Source organism: Phoca vitulina, unplaced genomic scaffold (genome assembly GCF_004348235.1).
Source record: "Phoca vitulina isolate PV1807 unplaced genomic scaffold, GSC_HSeal_1.0 scaffold4, whole genome shotgun sequence".
Lineage (NCBI taxonomy): Eukaryota > Metazoa > Chordata > Mammalia > Carnivora > Phocidae > Phoca > Phoca vitulina.
The window spans coordinates 79,711,973-79,736,821 of record NW_022589707.1 but is presented as its reverse complement, the minus strand read 5'-3'; the positions used below and the strand labels follow the sequence as shown (position 1 = coordinate 79,736,821).

Here is a 24,849-nt window from a genome sequence, read left to right as displayed (position 1 = left end):
TGAATTAAAATGCCCAACCAGTGCTTCAATGTGACAGTATATTTAAAATAAAAAAGAAATTAAAGGCCATATACTGTACTACTTTCACAAAGATCACACAGTTTTGCAAAGACTTGTCATATGTACAATGCTATATATCAAATGAGAAAAGCTGTAAGCAATTATATACGCAAAAGAAATGCAGTATTTACAGTTTGTCAGGAGACATTAAAAATCTATACATTAAATTACATTTTGCTTGCAAATAACCGATAAAACAAAATGAGCCATGTCCACACCAAACTATAAGAATCTGTATTGCATTTTTTTTTTTTTTTTATACCTAAGATGCACTCACAGAACTGCTGACAGGAGAAAAATGAAAATCCTCATAGTGCCATTACTTAGTTGTGTACTTAAATGCATATGTATAAAATAATATAGAAAACATTCACTAAATGAATTTTAACTGCAACAGTAAAATTTAAAGATCATGTAGCATCAAATCTACTGCCAGAAAAACAGCTGGAATGTTCACTTTACAAAATAAAGATACCTAATACTGGCTTAACAGCACATTTTTTAAGGAATTTTAAAAAAGCAAAAATGGGAAAAATACAATGAAAGAGCACTGGTGTTTTTTTTTTTTATACAAAGTTTCATGTACAAGCTTTAAAAAGTACCTTAATAGGTACATATGAAATATACAGTTTATCTTACAGAACATTTTAAAAAATGTTTTTGGAGTCCATTTTAATGCCACCCCGAACCATGGTAATTGTTCTGAAATGTCGGTGGCACCTGTGCTCTGTGGATCGGAATCTGTCCAGGCACTGGGGATGCCTGCTGAGGTCCTTGAACCCCATGTGGCAGGGCCACAGAGCCAGGATGAGGACAGAACCCTGAAGCAGTCGGTGTCGGAATACTGTTTGGTCCTTGGGGCTGGAGATGAGGACCTGCGACTGGTAATGGACAGTGTGGCCCTGTTCCAGAAGGCTGGTGTTGGGGTCCCGGTCCCAGAGTGGTGTGATGTGTGGCTGGGGAGGGATACGGTGGTACGGCTGGATGAGCACTTGCAGGAAAAAGTGGAGGTCCTTGATGAGGTGGATGGTGTAAGGCTTGAGCAGAGGGGGGATGGTGCCCGGAAGCCAGGACACTGGAAGGTGGCGGCGGCGGCGGCGGTGGGGGTGCTGAATTGACCACATGCTGGTGTTGTGCTGGTAGACCTTGGAGTCCTGTGGAAGGATGGGGTGGCGGGTGGTGATGAGGGGCAGGACCGGGAGGTGGTGGGGGTGGTGGCAAATGGTGTCCAGCGGTTTGAGAATGAATGTGAGAGCCGGGGGTGACCGCGTGAACAGGCCCTACGACGTGAGCGACAGAGTGCTGCTGATGGGAGCTGGGCTGTGGCACGAGGTGCGGCCCGGGGGCGGGGGGCGGGGGGGGGGGGGGGGGCACCACGGCCGGGGCAGTTTGATGGTGAAGCGGAGGGTTCGGAGAAGGCAAGAAATGGCCCGGAGTGACGTGGTGGCCTGGAGCGGGCTGCTGGCTGCTGGCGCCCGCAAGCGCTTGATTTGGTCCCGACGCGAACACGGCCTGTTGGGAAAGACCACCTTTAAGCTGGTTGTAACCCTGAAAGTTTGCGGAGGGCTGCTGGGGTTGGTAGTACGAGGAGGACGACGGCGGCGGGGGGGGCGGGGGGGGCGGTGCCGTGCTGCTCAGACTGGGGGGGGTGAACTGACTGTATGTCGCGGCAGATTGTCCTGAGGGGGTCTGTGTGAAGAGTGCTCCAGATGGCGCCTGCTGAGTACTGGCTGGAAGGTTCTGTGCGGCTGGGTAGAAATTTCTCTGAGGCTCGCGCTGAGGTGTTCCCACTTGAGGTGACTGTGCGTGATGAGGCCTGTAGGGCGAGCCTAGCTGCTGGGTAGGGGGCTTTGGTGAGAGATAACCGTGCTGCACAGGCGGGTGGGGTGTCGAGGACTTGGGAGGATTTTCTACGTGAGGGGACGGAGGACAGTGCAACTTGACCGGCGCGGCGGACGGCAGCTTCTGGGAAAGTTGCTCGGCTGAGCTTCGAGCCAGCGGCTGAGGAGGAGGGTTCTTTGGAAGTGCTTGGGTGTTATTTAACAGCTGCTTCTGGGGGAGCTCTGCTTTCAGGTGCACCCCGTTCTCCGCTTCCGGCACAGGAGCTGTTGCCTCCCAGTGGGAATCGGACTTTGTGGGTGTTTTCCCATGCGGTTGAACAGGAAGTACGGGGCCCGGGGAACCAGACTGTGGAAAGAAAATGAATCCCGTTAAGGAACGTCTTACATATACTGAGGTTTGTGACCAGCGGTACTGAATGTTACTTCAGGGTTCACTTTAGAAAGGGGTAGAGGATAAGGTGGATTAGGGAAGTCCGTCACAGAGGCGTGGGATCCTGAAAGGGCAGCTTTTTCAGTAGTTTAACAAGGTCTGGTACTGAGCTTCAACTGAATTCCCTGGATTAATTTTTATGGAAGACAGGTCTTTACTTTCAATTTGCCTTTTTCCCCTCAGTGATCCAACCTGCTTTTGAGCCTTATTCTAAAAGAATTCTAGTAACCTCCTGAGCACTTAGCAAGTTTCAATTCCGTAACAGGACTTGCTGCACCCAACCTGTTTGGGTAAATAAATGTGCTCACCCAAACTGTTGTGATCTGAAACATCTTTCACAGTGTTCAAATACGAAGACCGAAGTACAAGACCACTTAAATGTACGTTTCCCTTACATATAAGGGATAAAGAAAACCAGTCTCCGATCCCTCATCTTTAGTTTCCACAGATCCTGCCGCCACACGAGACCAGCACGTCTTTCCCGAATCAGGACGGTGATAGCATTTCTTGTCAATGCATTGTCATCTGACCTTTTGTTTTTAGAGAATTGACTGCGTGTGGTCCAAAACTGTATGAAAAAACTGAATTTCCTGGGGTGACAGGGGTGGACCTCTAGGAGAAAATGTAAAGGACTGAAGCACAGTGAGCACGTTAGACCATCTGCTCCCAAAGCGTCCAAAAATCACAAACTGACGCTTCGTACGGCAGGAGAATCTCCGTATGCATGTGAGAACCCACTTTCCTGAATGGCCATGTTCGAAGGTCAATTTTATTACCTTGCTCATTTTTGAAGGGCTTTTACAAGTGTTTTGAGAGGTGTCTGGGGATGGACATTCACTTGTAGTCATGGGCTCTGGATTTTCAGGGTCAGGATCTGTAAAGCAGAAGAAGGCCAGAGTCACCGTAACATTGCATGACCAGCGCCGCCCTGACTGACACTACAGAGCCGTGTAAACTCTGTGCAGCCCAACTCTGCAGAAGGCATTCGCCTTGCTGATTCAAAAAGGTTTTGAAAACAATAACCATGATAGGTCATCTGCTTACTGACCTTCTGTAAGTTCACTGAAAGGAGGGACTGGGCCCTTGGGTTGCAACTGGGGAATGTGATTTGAATGAGATGAAGGTGAAGACGGAACATGACTCGGTGAACATGGGACACAGGGTGACTCTCCCCCTAGAGATGAAGCAGACCCAAAGAGAACATTAGAACTGCCAAGAACGAGGGTGCACAGGGATTAGCTGGCTCCACTTTTCGGCAGAAGAACAAGCTCACTTACCACTGTCTTTGTCTTTTCGGTGATCGCTGAGAAGTAGCGCACGCTGGTAACTCCTTTCTCTCACTTGCTCCACTGAGGTTGAAGCGGTCCTTGAACATAAAATCATACCATCAATTCAAGGAAGCTACTGCCAGCTAGATTAGTCTTTGTCCTTGATGGTCAACTTGTCCTCTCAGACCAAGGCTTTTGCTCTGCTGGGAAAATACTCAGGTGTAAAGCTTTGAAAATAGCCAGACTCCAATCCTTTGTCTTAAGCAATTTCTGGGGGGGGGGGGGGGGGGCAGGGGCGGTGGGGAGGGAGCTGAAGTGCATCCGCATTCAGAATCTCACAGCAGGTACCAGATACACCCTTTACCGATCACCTTGTATCTGGACTGTAAGGCTAGTGGGAAGGGGACCCAGGAGGGAAGCGAATGAGCCCTTCTGCCCTTTGCCAAGACCCATCCCATATCCAGCTTCTGCTGTTCCTACTGAAGAAACACTAAAACTTGGTTCTTCTTTTCTGTAACTTGTCAGGGATATAAGGAAATCGCAGGATGCAGACTATGATAAAAGTTCTTTGGAGAGGAACATTGTGAAAAAGGCGAAAATTGTACAAGAGGAAGCACAGTGGACCCTTAAGATAGGCAAATACAGAGCTGGTTTAAAACCCTATCAGCAAAGAGGATCTCTCAAAATCCGGACCGCAAATGTCCCTCTCCTTAGAACTGGGGGAACAAGAGCAGACGGTTAGAGAGTTCACCCCAAAGCTTGTGCTTTTCAGAACAGCACACTTCAGATCTTTACAGATCTAGCTGCGTTCACAATCAGCTATGGAAAAGCTCCTGCCTGGACAATAAAGAACAGAGACTACTTGAATTACAAGGGATGATACTTCTCAGTTCTAAAGTTAGCAGCGGGCTCTTTTAGACAGGCTTACCACTGAACTTCTGGGTCGTTCTTCTCACTGGCAGAAGCTTCCTTAACAGGACAGTTATTGCTGGTTTCTTCTGAAGTACCACTATAAACTGTAGCTGGTGTCGGTAACGGCAGGCTAGCGGTGCTTTCTAGCTGCTCCCCGCTTTCGCTCCTGTTGCCACAGCCGTCACCGCTGCTGCTTGAGCTGCCGCTTGCGTGAGGTGACACGCTCACCAGTGGAAAGTGCTCGGCCTTCGAGCCGCTCTTCCTGGCTTCCCGCTGTCTTTTACGGTACTCTAACAGAGAGACCTTCAGCAAGAAAGAGAAGGAAAAGCAAATCTTTTATTCTTGTTTTGTATGTCAGAGTCAAGCTATTCTTTTTTTTCTCAAGAGAATTAGTATATTTACATTAGGAAAATTATGTAAAATAATTTGATTTTGAATAATAATAATAATAATAATTAACAATTATCAATGCCTGTTATATGCCAGGCATTGTATTTAGATGATTTACATACATTATCTCATTTAATCCTCACAACAACCCTATGAAATAGGTATATTATCATCCCCATTTTACAGATGAGGAAATTGAGTAACTCACTCACTCCAGGTCACACAGCTGGTGAGTGTTGGAGCCGGGATTCGAACCTAGGTCTTACGTGAAAGCCCGTGCTCTTTCCACTATACTACATTGCTTCCCACAAAGTTGCCAACTGGACTCTGTTACAAAAATTAAAAGCACACATCACTAAAATTCTTTGACTTGCAAAGCAATAAGCCTATTAACAAGTAAAATAAGTGTAGTTTATCCCATTTCTCTGAAATAAGGCATTCTAATTCTCTCAGTATGTCTGCTGCCAACCAAATAATGGTGGTAAGTCAGGGAGCTTAAATTATATTTACAGAACACTTTTCAAAATACTCATATCCGTGGCCAAAATACTATACATTTATGAAGAAAGAAGCATTTCTCCAGTACAAGGCTGCCTGTTCTATGTAAAATAAGGATAATAAGAACACAAGTATTACTCAACTCAACTCTGTTTATTTGGCTAGGAAGTGGTTATTTTGAAGTTATTCTTCCAGTGAAATAAATCATCTTGAGGTTTCAATCTCTGAAACTGTGCTTATAAGCATTTTCCATATCACTAGAATGTTTTACTTCTCTGCAAGTATTTTCTAACTGAGCATTTACAAAGGTTTAAAAGTGTACACATCAAAACTTTTAACTTGAGTATGAATGCCTTACATAACACATAACTGCTAATAACCCTCAGTAGTAGTACAAAAAAGACACTATTAAAAGGACTAAAATCGTTAAATTTGTAACCTTTTTCTTTTGTGGTGGATTCTGGGGTGTGCAACTTCCGTCGATCAAATTGTCATTAACAGTCCGTCCGAAACCAGAAACAAGCCCATCTTCTGAAGTACAAAACACAGGTGTTTCCATAAATATGCCTCTAGTATCATCCTGCACCAGGCACTTTGACTCACTTATTCGGAAGCCTCCTCCAACCTCCAATTGATGTGAGGGCGTCAGGTCCCTCAAGTTAGAGTTTACTGAGAAGTTAACTCCTGTTCTGTCAGGACTCTTTACCCAGGAAGAATACATTGCGCCCCGTCCAGAGTGCGTAGATTCCAGTTGGCTGTTAGAATCAGTCCTGTCATGTGTAGGTGGTTCCATGGTTTTATGTAAGGCAGTTTGCTCGATTGCATCGAGTCCCAGCTGAAGGTCTGACACAGATTCCTTTTCTCCAGGGCACTGTCTGTTGACTTCAGTCCTGCTCCGAGGGCTGGTATAACCAATAGTCTTTATTTCTTGCAGACCCAGGTCAGTTAAATTAGAATTTCTAAAAGGCCCCAATGTTAACATGGTTGAAGATCGGTCATATCCCTGTTTACAGAATTAAAACAAAAGAATTACACAAATAACCATATCTTGAGACTACTTATTTTAAAATCTCCCAAAAATTTACGCAAAATAATAAAAGGAAAAGGTCACCAATTTAAATCATCTTTTTGGATAACACCTTACCTCTTGATTATAAGTGCGTCTCTTAATTTCTGGAGAACTTTCTGGGGAAGAAATATTCTATATAAAAGAAATAAGTAGAATTGAAAATTAAAATATATAACTAAATCCATGATATTTATAGAAATGAAAACTTTAACTGTTACACAGACTTTGGTTTTAAACTTTTTTCTATTTCCATTCCCCATGTAAGACCTCTGGCTTTAAGGTCAGTTTGATACACATATAGCCATTAAGTCTGATGCTGAGTATCAGTAAGATGAAAGTTATGCTCATTTTAATAAAAATGTAAAAGTTTAAATTCACATCAATGCATGTTCCAAATTTGCCCTTTTGGTTTCTTAAAAACTTTTTTTTCCTAATCGAAGCACAATAGTTGTTGGGGCCGGGGGAGCTGTTAAATACCATCCCCACAGGTTTTCTTTTCCCCCATTTAAATTTCTCACCTCAAAGTGCATGGTATTTCCTGGTGTGCCAGGAGTTACTGGGGTAACTGGTGAATATATGGGCTTATAACCATTTCTGCAAGCTTCATCATCTGATTTTACCCGTGGAGGAGTGGCAAATGATGGGTCCGTGAGAGTAATATCTGTGTGAGTCGGTGTAGCATACGGTGAAGGAGTAGGTGTGGAGGTTTCAGAGTAAGCAGAATCTAGCAACTGATAAAGTCTTCGTTTTTTTAGTGGTGTAGTTAGATCTGTTGGTGCAATAATCATAGACATTACACTGCTGGTATTTGCTACAATCTATAATACATTCTGGGAAAGATCAAAACATCAACAATAGTAATTATGATGAATTTCAGCCCCAAACCAAATTTCAGGGTTTTTAAAGATTCTACTAACATGAAACAATCTCTCCCCACCCCCACGTGAGTTAATTTTACTATTACAGCACAATTTATCTTGCCAAATGGCTTACAGGCCTAGGAGTCTCTGAGAAGTCTTAGAAGACAGATGTTAATTTATTTCCAAGAGTTCTTTTCGATCTGAGAAGCAGCCCTAAAATTCACCCATAAGCCCCAATATACATGGTACTGTAAATTTAAGGTTTTCATGTTTATCTTTACCCAAAAGGTTAGAGGACAGAAAAAATGTAACAAAATGCTTCTTTTATCACATGTATAATAACTAGAATGTGTCCGTTACTATACGTCCTGCCACACGCTTCACACTAAAACAACACCGAAAAGAAATTCCACCTGGGAGGGAGCAGCATTCATTTAGTAGCAGTGGACTTTTACTTTCACCATTGACTGTAGGACTCCTGGATCTTTCTTGACAGGGTGAATTAAATCTATGTAAAATTGATGAGTTTTCCTCTTCTAAGGCTTGTTTCAGCCATCGCTGAAATACATAACGAATAGAAATCAGTTTGTAGCTGTTTATATAGTCTATATATGTAGACTGATTCTAAAAGCACTTCACTACCAGGAATGGTAGTTAAGGAAGGAGACTGGCCCGTGGCTCATGCTAGATTTTTATATCCAAAGAAAAGTTTACCTTCTTGCATGAGCCAGAAATGTTTTCAGTAGGTTCTTTTCTTCTCCTTTTTTCTGAAAGGAATGGTGAAGTAAACCGAATATAGTGCTTCGGAGTAGAGTATACGTGGGGACTATAGGCCAGGCCTGGTAAGGAATTGAGCTGGGTAGCTAACACTTCAGGATCTGTAGTTATGCGCAGAGGCCTTTCTGAAAGGCTGTCTGAAGGTTTTCCTGTCTTCTCATTCTTCTCACTTAACCATTCATTGACCAAGTGCTAGAGAAAAGAAAAATTTGGATCACTCTATATGTAACTCACAGATTCTCCTACTGAACATTTTGATACCAGATTTGAAATTGATAGTATTTTCCAAAATGATACATTGGGTAATTGAAATCATTCATAGATGTCCAAAAAATCAGTACATCAGTACATCATTACATTTCTTAACTTCTCTTACTCCTAAATTTTTTACACAATAGTACTCAGCCAGGAAGAAAACACATTTTTGTAAAATTTTGTAAAATGCTATTTTTGTAAAATAGCAAAGTCTAAGAGACGTCAGTACTATAGGTTTGTTACTGCTTCTGTTATCAGTGTGTAAGAAAGATCGGATTTTATGCAGTGTTTTTCTACCCCAGCTGCCTATCAGAATCTCTAGATGATGAGACCAATGCATATACATTTAAAAAAAAAAAAAAAAAGGTGTCAGCATTGACAATCACTATTTGAAAATTTACAAAGTCCTTTTTCAGTTAATTCTGTTAATTTATTTTTATCCACAGTGTATGTAGTTCAGTCTTTATTGGTTATATGAATATACCTGATCCTAAAATATAATGACTACTCACTTTTTTTTTTGTAGGCTAGCTATAGTTATTTAATAAAGCAGTTGTAATGGGCATGGAAATAAGGATTACATCTGTCAGCACAAACACATTTTGTTTGCTCTGTGGGCATTCATATCTTTTCTATCTGGTAATCAAATGATATTCTTGTTATTTTTACTCTAAGTATAATTTGTAAAAAAAAAAAAGTACTAAAAGTAGTATATGCATTCTCACACATAGATACACACACATTAAAAAAATAATCTACCGACACGGTCTTCCAGTGACAATCATTAAAACATTCTAGCATTCCCCCCCCCCTTTTTTTTCAATGTATGTACAACAGCATATCCAGGACAAACTGGAGAAAGCCTGTGGAGGCTGCAGCCAGGCTGCCTGGGTAGGAATCCGGGCTTTGCCACTTACAACGTGACCTCAAGCACGTTATAAAACTTTTCTACATCTCAATCCTTATCTGTAAAAGAAGGGTCATACAGAAACTAGCTCTGGGTTTTGGTTACTGTGGTTATTGTGAGGATTAAAAGAGCTAAATAACATACATAAAGCTCTTCAGGTAGCATAGTATCTGGCCCAGAGTAAGTACTATGTCTTCTTACACTGAATGAAGCCTTCACATTTGGGGAAATCATGATAATTCGGTGCTCGAATAGTATGTTTAAAAGAAGGGAATACCATCAACAAAACCTGTGGCAAAGGAGGCTTTTTTAGAGAACAAATGGGAGTAAAAGTCTACATCTCAAACCAGGAATTTAAATAAATTGATAGCGCCACAATAATTTAGCCATTTAAAAATTAAAAGGCAGGAATTATGTCATATTTGTAGTTAAGAAAGTAGCTTCTTTAAACATGAGTTTTTCTTTTCACTAACCTAAATTACAAAGAAAAGTTGCAATTATTTTTTGTCCCTCCAAAGTGGGCAAAAATAACTGCTCATTGTTTTTGTTTTTTTAATTCCAGTATAATTAACATACATTTAACTGCTCATGGTTAAGGCAAGTGTGGGCTTGCTTATTCAAGATCCATGGGGCAGTAAGGAAGAGTACAGCCTTCCAATTAGAACGGTGTTTAGATCTTGTCTCTAACTAACCCTCTGACTCGCCATTAAAGTATACTCCTGGGTTCATCCTAGATGTTTACTGAATATACTTCTCCTGGTTTCACGGTACCTCAAACTGTAATGGATCTGGTAAGAACAAGATAAATTAAGTTTCGGGCGCCTGGGTGGCTCAGTTGGTTAAGCGACTGCCTTCGGCTCAGGTCATGATCCTGGAGTCCCAGGATCGAGTCCCGCATCGGGCTCCCTGCTCAGCAGGGGGTCTGCTTCTACCTCTGCCCTCTTCCCTCTCCCCTCTCGTGCTCTCTGTCTCTCATTCTCTCTCTCTCAAATAAATAAATAAAATCTTTTAAAAAAAAAAAAAAAAAGATAAATTAAGTTTCAAAACATTCTGTTATGTTAAGTGTACAAGAAGAATCCTGTTATGATCTAACCCCCCCCCCCCCAAAAAAGAGCCCAAGGATTACCACTTTGATATCTCTGCTCCAATCTACTAGATTATACTGGGGGCTGGGGGTGCTTCCTAAGGATGTTCTGTTATTTCTGAGCTGTAAAGCTCAGGTTGGTTTATCTCAGTGAATAGTTTCCCATAATTGCTTTATTAAGTCTGACAGTTTTTCAAAGATGGATAAATTCCTCTAAAACTACCCTTCTTTATGGCAATCAGCAATTTCTTCACATTTAATTCTTATAATCTACCTATACTGTGAAAATTGTAGGAAATACAAAGAATAAAGGATAACATATGTAAAACCAATTGTTTCTGCAAAGTGTAAATTTAGTACATAGGAGCATAAAAAGGAATTTTCATAAATTATTAAAATCATTACATTGTGATCTGCAATTCTAAAAGAAAGTTAACAACAGTGGAAACATTTTTATTAACTGATTTTACTGTTTTGTGATTCTCATTCTTAGTTTAAAAACTCTTTAAGTGTAAAAACTATGCCTTCTGTTCCTTACGAGATGTTCCAAACTGAATTTTTTTTTTTTTTTTAGATTTTTTTATTTATTCATTTGACAGAGAGCGAGACAGTGAGAGAGGGAACACAAGCAGGGGGAGTGGGAGAGGGAGAAGCAGGCTTTCCGCTGAGCAGGGAGCCCGATGCGGGGCTCGATCCCAGGACCCTGGGATCACTACCTGAGCCGTAGGCAGACACTTAACGACTGAGCCACCCAGGCGCCCCCCAAACTGAATCTTAAAAACACAAATATATTTAACATCATAAGACATTCTCGTTAGAAGAGTTCCCCTGCTCCTGAAGAGCCCTACCTTCTTAGTTTTCGGGTACTTGGCAGGACATTTAGTAAGTGCTGGAGCTTCAGTCTCGGGAATTAGTTCTGCTAGTGCAGTTTCAGCTTCAGGTTCGATTGCAAGTACAGTGTTCTCAATGTCGTTTTGTTGTGAAGTGACTTCTAGATCAGGAGAAGATGGCTGGATATCTGAGCACATGCTCACAGTCCTGTGTCTCCGACGCTGTTGTCCAATGTGCGTCCGACTGCGAGAAAAACTTTTTCTCTGTTTAGTTCTATTCACCTTGGCAGGGGGGGGCTTGCTAGCAGTTTCTTCTTTTGCTTGTTCCTAATTCAAAATACAACAGAGTGGAACTTCCGATACTATGTTTACAGAAGTGAGAAGTTGAAATCTAAAAGTATTCATCTACTTCAGAAGCTAATTTCCTTAAGCTTATGAATTCTGATAAATTAACATAACTTTTTTAGTCTAAAAGCAGACAGAATCTTATGTCTCAGGTCTAAATTCTCATGATTTGAAAAATGCTACTGAACAGCATTAGATGTTAAAAGTTCTTTACAGATGCAACTAATCAGTTGTGACAATTTTATCAGAAAGTGCTTAAGTATGAAAACAAAACTATACCTGAATAACTTCAGCATCGCTGACAATCTGTGCATCTTTACATTCCGTTTTAACTTCAGTTTTGGCTGTGCTGATCCTTTCCAAAGCTTGTTCTCTTCTTTTCTCTCTTTTTTCAAGTCTGGCAAAAGCTTGCAGAATTGCTTCCATTTTCCTTTCTTCTCTTGTCTACAAAATTTAAATTTCAAGTGGCATAATAAATGTCATAGTTTTGAAGTAAAATTCTAAAGTCCCACTGTTCATGACAAATGTAAAAAATTCTATGATGTTAGCAAAACATTTCTATTGATGATAGCTTGGGGGGAGGGGGCGGTTCACATACTCATTCGAGATACTTCAGAGTCTGAAACGTCTCAGGAAGCCCTGTTATTACAAATACATTTCATGAAAGGAATATTGTTGGATGACTGTCAACGATAAGGATAAAGCAACCCCCCCCCCACAAAAAAGGCGTAAGAAACTATCTTGCTTTACCAAACTGAAAATCTTTCTCAATAATAGGGAAGTTAACCCTTTTTAAAATAATATTCAAAATTCCCATGTTAATAAATGTTGAAAAGATCCCACTCACAGAAACTTAGGGAGTGAATACATTATTGACATGTGGCAGGATATTATAAGGTGAAGTCCTGGGTTCAAATTATGACTCTACTAGTCATTTACTATCTTTGTGACCCTAGGCAACTTAACGACCCCAGTTATTAACTTTTTTGAGCCTCTTACAAAATGTGGATAATAATAATTACACATCACTGAATTGTTACTGAGTTCAAATAGAAAGTGTGCAGTTTGCCAACAGCACGTGGAAAATGGGAGGCATTCCCGAAGCGTCAGTGGTTATCTGTACTTTAGCTTTCTTGCCCTCCGTCGGAGTTCTTACAAGGCATTCTACTACCCTCTGACCTTCCTGTCTTCCACTGACAGTTTAAGGCAAGAGTTCCTTTGTCCTTCAGTTCTCCTTAGAGAGTATTCAAAGCAAGACCCAGAGCCTTGGCCTGATGGGCCTGGCAAGGGCTTCAGCTTTCAATCAGAAACAGGAAGCGCTTCCATGGACTGCCCAGTTCTTCAGATGAAGAGAACCAGGTCCTGAGTCTCAGAGCCATCTGGCTTTCCTCCTCTTGTCAGTGATGTGAGAGAGAAGGGTTAGGAACGCAAGCTTGGGGCTTTAATCCCGGTAACTATCAGCAGAGGTTTAAGCATTAAGACACACTCTGGAAACTACTGCTTACTGTATTTTTTCCTTCATTTTTTAAAAAAAGATTTATTTTAGAGACAGAGCATGTGCACCAGCAGGGGGAGGGGGTGAGGGAGAGGAGAGAGAGAGGAGTCCACAAGTAGACTACCTGGTTGAGCGCAGAGACCCAAGTGGGGCTCCATCCCATGCCCCTGAGATTGTGACCTGAGCCCAAATCAAGTGCCAGCTGCTTAACTGACTGAGCCGCCCAGGCGCCCCTTTTTCTTCATTTTTTACACTCAGTAAGGGGACAAACTCCTGTGACAATACTGCTAAGCTTCTAGTTAGTCTCACTCTTACAAGACCTATTATCCTCACTTTATATTGCAGGTAAGAAAACTGAGGTCCACAGAGGTAAGGCTGCTTGTTTGTGGACACACACACACACACACACACACACACACACCTTACTTCTCTTGCTTTGGGATGGGCAGTGGGCACTAAAATTAACAGCACAGGCAAAAGTGGTCAAAACGAACTGGAAGTTTTACTTAAACCCCTTTCATCTCATGGCTCTTTATAAAAATCCTATCTCTGTATGAGGGCTTTTCTAAAATCCTAAATTTAGAAATCCTAAATTTAGAAATCTGGAGTAATAAAAAATGATTCTCTGGGGCGCCTGGGTGGCTCAGTTGTTAAGCGTCTGCCTTCGGCTCAGGTCATGATCCCACGGTCCTGGGATCGAGCCCCGAGTCGGGCTCCCTGCTCGACAGGAAGCCTGCTACTCCCTCTCTCTCTCTGCCCCTCCCCCTGCTCTTGCTCTCTCTCTCACTGTGTCTCTCTCTCAAATAAATAAAATCTTAAAAAAAGAAAAAAGATTTTCCTAACTGCTTCACCTGTTCAACAGGGGAGGGGGTGAGGAGGGAGAAGAGGTTAACTATTGTGGTTATTTTCTCTTTTCAAAAATTTTAAAATAGATCTGACGAAAAGTACATTTTTCCAAAAGAAAGAAACTTAGCAAGAATCATTTTATGTATAAAAAATTACCAGTATTTAAGATAAATATGAATTTATGACAAAAATCTGACATAGTTCAATATTTACTTGTTTTAGATGGTTAGAGTGAGGGTGAAAGATAAAATTGACATAAAGACCTAAAAACTGAACTCCCAGGGTGCCCTGCTTAAGCATCTGACTCTTGACTTTGGCCCATGTCACGATCTTGGGGTCATGAGATCCAGCCCTGCTTTGGGCTCTGTGGGGAGCATGGAGACTGCTTAAGATTCTCTCTCTCCCTCTCCCTCCCTCCCACAGCTTCCACACATGTGCGTGCTTTCTCTCTCAAGAAATAAAATAACTACTGAACTCTGTGTAAACAATACAATTAATTGACAGTCAAAGGAAAATACTTTAGAGGTGACTCAAATCTTTTTGAGCTAGTCAAGATCTTAAAAAAAATCTAGTCCTGTGCTGCCGAAGAAACCAAAGCCCATGTGTATTATGTGACTCATTCAAAGGCAGAGCCATAGTTATTATCCAAGTTTCCGGGTTCCTAATTTATTCTTTCCAATTAACCACCACTGATCCTACATAAAGCAAAATTAAGCATAACTCTTTACACATTTACTACAACTGTCAACTGAAAGCACTAAAGAGATACCCTAATACTTTTAATACAATCTCATCTTAAAAAAACACACAAATGTTGGAAATATAAGCATGCCTTTAATTTTTCTACATGAAAAAACATGAGCACACTGGTCTACTTTTAAATTCCTTAAGTTTCCTATGTCGTTCAGCATTTGGTTCACACTGCATGGAATACAGTCGATACACAGTATCTATTTAATGCCTGAAAACTTGCCAATTTTATAGACCTAACCGAAAAATAACCAGTTCTATAGATAGCTTGGGGTAATTACAGGTTGTGTAGGGGATTAGAGAAACTAGGAGTCCTAATTAACCCCAGCAGACTCTAACATTTGTGCTTGATATAGTTCAGATACGGCTTAGTGCTAAGGCCTGTGTATTCTGTAACCATGACTCATTATTCCAAGCCCATGACCCAACCTCAGAATCACTGTTACCTGAGCTGAGCAATCATAGAGCTGATACAGAATTAGAATTAGACAGGTTTGCCTTTCAGGAATACTACATTAGCACTTGACATATTGTTAATGCTGGAGTATTGGGTGCTAAACTGAACTATGAAGGATCCCTGATGAGATCTATCCAACAGATTGCTTTTATGACATGGATCTTTAGTTTATGGTCTTATAGAGCAAATAGAATAGAGTACTTTAATTCCTGTAAGCAGAAGAAAGTCTGCTTAACATCCCTTTACAGGACTTTATCACTTGAGTAGGTATTTTTGGTATTTTTGTTTCAATTTTGTTCTTCCGTATATAAACACACTGGAGCACCAATCTGACTTGAAATCATATAACTTGATATACTTGGAAGAGACGATGAAGATCTTGTCTAAGCCTCCTTTCAATAAATGGTGAGGTCCATATAGTTCAAGGGTACATAATAAAGAACACCTATTCAAGTTTTACACAATACTGCAACTGAAAAAATAAACTCCACTGAGTAAAGTGTTAGAACTTATCCTAATAATCAGAGATAATGGTACTTTTTCACTGAGTAAAAACAAGCTCATGCACTGTGGGTACCCCACAGCAGCTTTAGAGGACAATGTGCCTCGTAGGAGAGTGAAAGAATTGGGAAGGAAACAAAATGAAGACCTCTAGGGACTCACGGTTTCTTTCTTTTTACCTTGCTAATGGGTAGAAAGTGGTTCTTAAAATAAAAAACTTGCCTTTTAAAGGAAAGGGAACCAGCAGGGTCAGCCTGCCAAATTACCCTACCCACAGCCTTGAAATAGAGAAAGTAAGAGATTCCTCACTCAAATAACTTTGCTTATCCTCTTGAACAAGAGTTAGAGATTAATTTATTAATCTTTTAAAAAATGGTTAAGATTACTAATTACCAATAGAATAATTCCAAACTAGTAAGTATGTCTTGCAGAGGTATCCCCATTTCTTCTCTACCACATGATGATTCAGTTTATCCTCACAGTACTGCTTCCTCTTTGATATTTCTTTTTTTTTTTTTTTTTTTTAAGATTTTATTTATTTATTTGAGAGAGAGAATGAGAGAGAGCACATGAGAGCGGGGAGGGTCAGAGGGAGAAGCAGACTCCCTGCCGAGCAGGGAGCCCGATGCGGGACTCGATCCAGGGACTCCAGGATCATGACCTGAGCCGAAGGCAGTCGCTTAACCAACTGAGCCACCCAGGCGCCCTCTTTGATATTTCTTATTCCATGCATGCCATCCTCCATGAAAGCTTCTCCAGAACCTGGCCGCCCAGTACCTTCAGTGGTCCTCAGCATATAGCAAACACTCACAGTCTTGTTAAATGAGTAAGAATTGTGTATATATTATATAAAGCACATGTCACTGTTATGTGAAAGCATGGAATGAAGTATTTTAACAAGATTTTGGAAATCTTGAATTTCTTACAAGGCAGCTAAATCTGAATATCCTCATTTTGTTTGAACAGAATACCAATAAAAATAAATGGGTTCCCTTTTGCTATTCAATACCATAATGTCATTAATCACTCATCTTTAGAAACACAATTCCTAAACTCTGGAATGAGAGAAAGTGGGTACCTCTTTAAGAAAATTAAAATTAGTAACTGACATAAACTTAGTCATGTTATAAGAGAAAATTGATCAGATGGGTGATATATTTCACATATCCTCAGATGACTTTCCTGACAAGAAATTTATCCTAATGATATCTTACTATTAAAATTTCTTCTGCATCTTCTAAAGCGATCTTCTAAGTCAAGTTACTTCCTAGAGACATTAGAAACAGGATTCTTTCTAGGCTTTTCCCACAGGATGCTTGTTCCATCAAATAAAAATCTGTAGGATGTCAAAGGTGTCACCACAAACAAGTTGCAAGGGTGTCTAAGTTTATGAAATGGTTTCATAAACAGAGTAAGTTTTTAAACACACCATGTGTATACTGGGAAACTCAAAGTTGGGGACCTGAAGCACTGTTTACTCAACTGGCCACAGAGCTCTTCTTTTCACAAAATGTCTTAGAGTTCCGTGGAGTAATTTCTGGTGTGAAGGATGAGGGATAAGAAAATTATGGAGACTCCTGCATCCTGGCAAGGCCTCCAGGACACTATCTGGCCTATAAGGAAGCTTCAATTAATTCACTACTTACATCTCTACTTACATGGCTGCCAGAAATATTTAGTAGGCTCATTTACTGACCATGTACTTCATAAAAGCCAGGCATTTTTTCCCCTAAGGAGCTGGGGCTATAACAATTAACAAAATGACAGATTCTCGCCCTTATGTAGTTTATATCCCAGTGATATACACTTAATTCCAGATTTTCCTAGCTGCTTGACAAGCATCTCACAACCTGGGTGACCATCTTTTCATACCCTTTTTTTTTCATACCCTTTTTGTTTCTTTTTTTTTTTTTTTTAAAGATTTTATTTTTCATTTATTTGAGAGAGAAAGAGAGCAAGCACAAATGGGAGTGGCAGAGGGAGAGGGAGAAGCCGACTCCCCGCAGAACAGGGAGCCTACTCAGGACTCAATCCCAGGACCCTGAGATCATGACCTGAGCCGAAGGCAGACGCTTAACCAACTGAGCCACCCAGGCGCCCATTTCTTAAATGTCTATCCTCTTAAGTGTGAAGGCCTCCTGAACCACCTTCCCTGGATTCCAGTTTAAGCAATCTGACTACAATATACCATCAAATATTACCAAGACTATATATCCCCAAGGTACAGTCTTTCCATAATGCCACAAAAAATTATTTTGAGAACAGATCAGAAGATACTTTAGGAAGTTCTTTTCATGCCATTATAAATCGGGGAAGGGGGACAAGCCTCCTTTTTTATTTAAATCTTTCAAAAGCTTTATGTTTTAATTGATCACTTGTTTAACAAAATGCAGTGAGCTTCCCAATATAGCCTCCTGCCAAACACTCTTTACCTCTAACAAGGTTATGGCCACCTCACCTCACTTCACCTTACCTACTACTGTGTACCTGGGGGCGTCCGTCCACTCAGTAGTGCCCTGGTTTTGGAATCAGGTGAGTATAAACAGCCTACTGTATTTCAACTGCCATAGCTTAACTGGGCTGACTGTAAGATTCTCCAAAGTCAATTCCAACCCACTGCCAAAGAAGTATTTCTTACCAGCTAAAAAGCAAATGTCAATAATCTATTCAGTTCTATACCATTCAGGCACAAATTTGCTTTTGTAAGTAGGTAACAACTTCTTAAGGGGAAAAAATAATGATTGGAGGGAAAAGGAAAATGTTAATAAAAGAATAGCTTTCTATTTTGGTTATATAATAATATGAATAAACATTCTTCCATGAAATCTTTATCATTCAACATTTCATGTGATCTGCTAGCAACCAACCTTACCTCCCCTACTCCCCTCAAAAACAGCCTATATGATCCCAGCCAAGTAGGATTTATCACTTTTATAACCCCCTCCAGGCTATTTTCCCTACAGGCTATTTCTCCACTCAATGCCATACAATTTAGCTACAAGCTAATCTGTACTTGTTCCACCCCTACTCCTAAGGTCCATCATAAGTACTACCTATCTCATGAAACGGTCTCTGAGCACCCCCCCCCACAGCTCTTAAGTTACCATATTTATAGTTCCTTTACCACATTTCTTGCTGCACTGTAACTGTTTCTGTAGGGCGCCTGGGTGGCTCAGTTGGTTAAGCGACTGCCTTCGGCTCAGGTCATGATCCTGGAGTCCCTGGATCGAGTCCCGCATCGGGCTCCCTGCTCGGCAGGGAGTCTGCTTCTCCCTCTGACCCTCCCCCCTCTCATGTACTCGCTCTCTCTCAAATAAATAAATAAAATCTTAAAAAAAAAAAAAAAAAAAAAAGTAACTGTTTCTGTAAATGCCCCTGAAGGCAGAGACATTGTCTTATCTTCCAACTCCACCAAAAAGAACAAGCAAGCAACCAAAATAATACATCCACTGGTGCAATTTTTGGGAGACTGAGCAAAATGCTAAATATTAGGTTGGGTATGAAAGCCATTTATGTAGGTAAACACTGTCGAATCAATTTCCTACACTTCAAGCTATACTACAAAAGGATGGGCTGAAATATATTTTAATTTGGACATTACATGGTATTTATCTGGGAGGAGAGTATGACTAACTCCTTTTATATCCCAATCTCATAAATATACAAGAGAACTAGTATCTCTTATTATATCCACAATGATTTAAAGTCTGTCAAAGAAGGAAATTTCAATCAGCTTAACATGTTTCTCAGGCGTTGTCCTTAGTCTTTCCAACTACTAATGTTAACGTAACCAATACAAGAGGCAGACACCAAAGGCTGACTAATATTCAAACTTTTCAAAACCAAATATTTTGTTCCTCACAAATACTAATATGTTGGCAGGGGTGGGGGAGACCATGCCAGTTGGCTTGAGAATCCTAGGATGCATGCTTTCACATTCTGCTTATTTGAGTATATCCAAAAATTCTGTAATTGAGATATCAAAGCAAATGTACCAATTAGAAATAGTAACACTGCAATGATTTTGAGAGCTACAGGTCAAGGAGCAAATATTTTTAAGTATTTCATATCCCTTCAAAATACCAGACAAATTCTAAACACTGATACTTTTCAAGTTTTCCACAATTTACTTGAATGAAAAATACCCAGCTGCACAGCAACCTTAGAAGCAGATATATTAAAATGAATATGCTAAAATGGACACAGAATTTAATTATTATATTAATTTATTAATTATATGTAACAAATAAAATATATTAATATATTAATATTAATTATTATTTAATACAGCATACTATAACAGGTAAAATCAGGACCAAAAATGGACCAAGTAAGCCTTTTTTATCTGTCCAAAGTTCCATCAGCAAAAGGGTATTTCTATTTTCTTCTGGGATCTGAAAATGAGGATGTTCTAAGTTCACGATTTTCTCAGCATTAAAAGAGAGATATTTTTAAAGTAGCCCTACAGTCATAAAAACTTTTTTAAAAATGCAATCTGAGTAAAATTATTGTAAGGGCATTAAATAAACCTTTTTTTTTTTTAATCTCATGATTTTTTTCAAAGCAGTTGTTACAGCCCTTCAAGTCTCTTGTGAAAAGAGGTTCCTCCTACCAGACACATGCCTCATCCAAAACCCAGTGATACTCTAAATCGGTTTTGCACTGCTGTGGCTATTGTGGAATGAATGGGCCAATACTGAAAATCTAGTCAAGAGAGGGCCACAGGTAATTTGGGTAGACATAGATAATTTAGATGTATCCAAATTTTGAAAAGGGTTCAAGAATTCCTTTAGGTTTAAGGAAAAAACTCCTCTCTTTATAACCAATTCCTTCAGTACTTTCTCCTATAGAGTTTTTTAAACATCACCCTGTCCCCTCAGAGCAGTGTCTCTGAAATCCAGAAGCTGTGAAAACAGTTCCACATGGCTCTCATAATTCTGAACATCAACAATGAAATAATGTTACAGGAATGACCATCCAGGCAATATAACAGACTTACATTAAGTAGGCCTACAATGACTAAATTCCAAAGATCCTATCCCTCCCTACCCTAAGTATAGGACACCTGAGATTCCATGGAATACAGCATGAAAATCACAAAGGAAGCATACAAAATAAAAGGGAGTGGGGGAAACCCATACTAAGATTATTAATTGGTGTATAAAATCATTTTCAAATCCTTGGGCAAACTGGTCTAAATATTATAGCCACTGCTAAATTAACATGGATTTCTAAGAAAATATCTTGTATTATTTACTTGCAAATATCTGTATAAAAAGTAGAACAAGGAACATAAATACCAAATGCATTTTGATGAAAACCTTATTTTATGATACCAGTATGAGATACAGACATAGTAGCTACCAAAGAGTGGGGTTTTTTTTTACATAAGTCATTTATTTGGTGCTGTTATAAGCTTTAAAATTCCATTTTTGCTTTACATTAAATTACGAAGAGAAAAGATACATTTCGCTAATGAAAGACATTCTGAACCGTAATTCTGGCATTAAAATTTATTAATAGTTCTCAGCTTCAAAAATGTTAAATGTCATACATTCTAAAATTTCTAACAAACACACATAAAAACAGGGAAGATTCGTGCAAGTTACTTGCATGGTAATAACAAAGCCAAAGAGAAATGCTCAGTGGCACATCATGTTTGCTAACTTGAAACAAAGAACAGGGTCAAAACTCTCCTAAAGGCAGCAACAACTACTATGGGACAAGCAGCTGTCACCAGCCCAAGAGACAGCACGAAGCAGCTACTGGCTTCCCAACTTACCATCTTCCTTTTCCTCTCTGCAATCTGCTCCTCCGATTCCATTTCTACTTCATTGCTAATGGGAGTTTTTTCTTCTATGTCATCAATAAAATCTGGTTCCTGGAAGATGGAAATGACTGCTTTATAAAAGAAACTACTATTTCATCTATAAACTAGGGACACTGAACTATTATAAATGCCTTTCGACCACTACTAATGCATTCAACACAGCAAAAGTACAAGACTACTTAAATCCATTTCAGAACTTTAAAACTGGTTTTAAATCAAGAAAATGTTCAAAATTAAGTAATTTTGCTTTTTAAAGTTCTAGTCAATAATGTTATTAATAGAGCCCACAAGGTCAAATATGGTAGCACAGCCTTCTGTTTATATTCTTCCCAAAACATAAACATATAAAATTACTTCATAAAACCTGGTGCCTAGTGACACCAAGTGCTCAATAAATGTTTGTTCAATTTAAAGCTTATGGGAAATTATCATTAAATTGATTACCGAATTACGGAAGACGGGGTACTGGAGATGAGTGAAACCTTACTTTTCATTCTAAATGGTCCCTCCTAACTTCCATTTATGTAGAGGGCATCGCTGGCAGGGCAGACATATGGGCCAAACTCATCCCCCAAAATTATCTTATGTGTTAAGAGAATTTTCTCTGAAAAATCTTCTCTTATCCTTATAGAATTGATTTAATTATGCCCCAAATGTTTAAAAAAAGGAAATTAAGACTTTAGATTAAGAACACTTATTATTGGGGCACCTGGGTGGCTCAGTCGTTAAGCGTCTGCCTTCGGCTCAGGTCATGATCCCAGGGTCCTGGGATCGAGCCCTGCATCGGGCTCCCTGCTCAGTGGGAAGCCTGCTTCTCCCTCTCTCACTCCCCCTGCTTGTGTTCCCTCTCTGGATGTGCCTATCAAATAAATAAAATCTTTAAAAAAAAAACCAAAACACTTATCATTAACCTAAGGACAATACCATCTGGGAGAAGTTTTTAAATTACCCAGTTATAGAAAAATCTTGTATTCAATTCTGCAAGGACTTGCTGGCTGAGTTGTTTAACAAGCTTAACAAACACTGCACAAATTCTACTTGTGTTTCATGTTTCTAAGTACTTCATTAAATAACAGATTTAACTTAAAAATTTTAAACCATTTTACATAAAAAAGAGGTTAAAATATGACAGATTATTTTCTTTTGCTGACTTCTGCTGAGAATCAGAAGAGCACAGTTCAGTACCTGATTATTTGATACTGATAGTCTCAATGGAGAAAGCTTTCTCTGTTTAGTTTCTGGGCTCTTCATTTTGTTGGTTGTTCCTTCACAATCCAAAGTAATATTCTGATTTTGCGTATCTTTTTCTTTTGAAATATCCTTTTCTTTTTTTCCTTTTTTCCTTCTGGTCTCGTAACCACTATTGATGTTTTCCGTGGATTCAGAACTACGTTTTAGAACAGGGCACTCTGGATTTTCTTTGAGGCATGCGCAGTCCACCTTGTACTTACTAGAAAGATAACCAGTTAAATATTTATTCAAGACACAAAGTGCAAAATTTTCTAATCCATTTTAAGCTGCAACTCTGTAAAATTGTATGCTACGACTACTACTTATAAGCAATCCTTACTTTTCACTCATTTGCATTCCCATGGTAACTATCACAAAAGAAGATTTTTCCCCCTCATTTAAAAAACATAATCATTACAAGTCGATTTCTGGGGGTGCCTGGGTGGCTCAGTCATTATGCGACTGCCTTCAGCTCAGGTCATATCACAGGGTCCTGGGATCGAGCGCCGCATCTCGGGCTCCCTGCTTGGCGGGGAGTCTGCTTCTCCCTCTCCCACTCCCCCCCTGCTTATGTTCCCTCCTTGCTGTCTCTCTCTCTCTAATAAATAAATAAAAATCTTATAAAAAAAAAAAGAAGTTGATTTCTGACCCAGTTATGGTTTAGAAGAAAGAAAAAAAAAACTCAATAAATTAAAATTGAGTCCTTTTAAGTAAAATGATTCTTTGGCTCACATTAAGGCAAAAATGGTATTTACTTCAGTGGTCCCAAGCCTGAACTATGTCTTATACTTCAAGAAATGACTTTGATAACCAGGTGTCTTTAAAAAGCCACCTTGAAAAAAGGTGAAGTTATGTTTCCCTTTGCCCCTCTTAGGTGTTCCCTCTTTCAAATGGACACTTGAAAAATAATTGCACTATCTCTCATTTTCACTGCAGTGATAATTATTACTTCTACCATACAGAGAAGATTAAAAGTGCAGAGAGGTTCAGCATTTTGTCCAAAGTGGCACAGTTACTAAACAGTTGGGACAGCATTCAGGTACAGGTCTGTGTGAGTCCAAAGCTCACATTTTTCATCTCCTCAGTATTTCTTAACTCTGCCCTCCATATCCCTACCACCATCATTTAGTTTCTCTCCAGGATGCAGGCAAAATGCCCAAACCTGAGTTAAACAGTAGAAGCCTCCCATTTTACATGTTTTAAGTAGTTTAATGTTTGTTCGCCATAAAAATAATTTACTTTCCTAAGTTTCCAATACTGCTCCTTACTCAATTTCAAGATTAGTACAAGTCAAACTGGCTAAAATCTGTGAATCAGGGATAGAACTCAAAAACTGATGATCTAATGCCCCCACTTCCCCAAATTAGGTATCACTAGAAACTAGGTTGAAACTCTTTCTAGACGTTTTCTTTGATTGTAGGATAACAACAGCATATAATGATGGCGAACAGCTAATGTTTATTAAAAGCACTTATTTTGTGCCAGGAACTGTTTTAAACACTCTACATATCTTAAACTCACTGAATCTTCAAAACATTCCTGTTAGGTGAGTATTATTATTCTCCTATTATGATATAATGAGATGAAGAATTGGTCCAAAGTTACATAGCTAATAATAAGCAACCAAGCTAGGATTTGAAACCAGTCAGATTATAAAAAGCTTATATTCTTAACCACTTATGGGAAACAGTCTTTCAAAGCAATGAGCAAAGAGCCATTATGCTAAATTTTCCACCATCTGGGAGAAAAGGGGCTAACAAGGTAATGCTTAGTAAGCTATACTAAATTTGACTCCCAACAATCAAGTAGAGATGCACAGTGCAGGAAGTGGAATTTCACTGACAGAAAACATAATAGGCATGTAAAACTGACTCATTTAAACAGGTTACCATACAAAATTTTGAAAATAAAATACAGAATAGGAGGGGGCGCCTGGGTGGCTCAGTCGTTAAGCGTCTGCCTTTGGCTCAGGTCATGATGCCAGGGTCCTAGGATCTAGCCCCGCATCGGGCTCCCTGCTCTGCGGGAAGCCTGCTTCTCCCTCTCCCACTCCCCTGCTTGTGTTCCCTCTCTCGCTGTCAAATAAATAAATTAATTAAAAAAAAAAATACAGAATAGGAGGAAATGAATTGAAATGCTTATAACCAAATAGACTACAGGATACAAAAAGAACCATCCCCCTCCTCCCCCCCAAAAATCAGAAAAAGACTGTCC

General features: G+C 39.7%; 1 protein-coding gene across 2 annotated transcripts in view; it reads right to left on the bottom strand.

The window, feature by feature from the left end:
- Positions 1 to 24: 24 nt before the first annotated feature.
- KMT2E (lysine methyltransferase 2E) overlaps positions 25 to 24,849 on the bottom strand; it is an 86,158-nt gene continuing 61,333 nt past the window's right edge. For both annotated transcript variants that reach the window (XM_032402333.1, XM_032402334.1), the window contains 14 exons: positions 22,591 to 22,855; positions 21,358 to 21,456; positions 11,806 to 11,970; positions 11,200 to 11,508; positions 8,043 to 8,297; positions 7,742 to 7,886; positions 6,987 to 7,237; positions 6,544 to 6,600; positions 5,839 to 6,402; positions 4,528 to 4,814; positions 3,609 to 3,697; positions 3,380 to 3,505; positions 3,108 to 3,205; positions 25 to 2,247 (listed from right to left, as the gene is read on the bottom strand). In XM_032402333.1, coding sequence (XP_032258224.1) covers positions 733 to 2,247; positions 3,108 to 3,205; positions 3,380 to 3,505; positions 3,609 to 3,697; positions 4,528 to 4,814; positions 5,839 to 6,402; positions 6,544 to 6,600; positions 6,987 to 7,237; positions 7,742 to 7,886; positions 8,043 to 8,297; positions 11,200 to 11,508; positions 11,806 to 11,970; positions 21,358 to 21,456; positions 22,591 to 22,855 — 4,225 coding nt within the window. In that variant the 3' untranslated portion in view covers positions 25 to 732. The remainder of the gene's footprint in view (positions 2,248 to 3,107; positions 3,206 to 3,379; positions 3,506 to 3,608; positions 3,698 to 4,527; positions 4,815 to 5,838; positions 6,403 to 6,543; positions 6,601 to 6,986; positions 7,238 to 7,741; positions 7,887 to 8,042; positions 8,298 to 11,199; positions 11,509 to 11,805; positions 11,971 to 21,357; positions 21,457 to 22,590; positions 22,856 to 24,849) is intronic.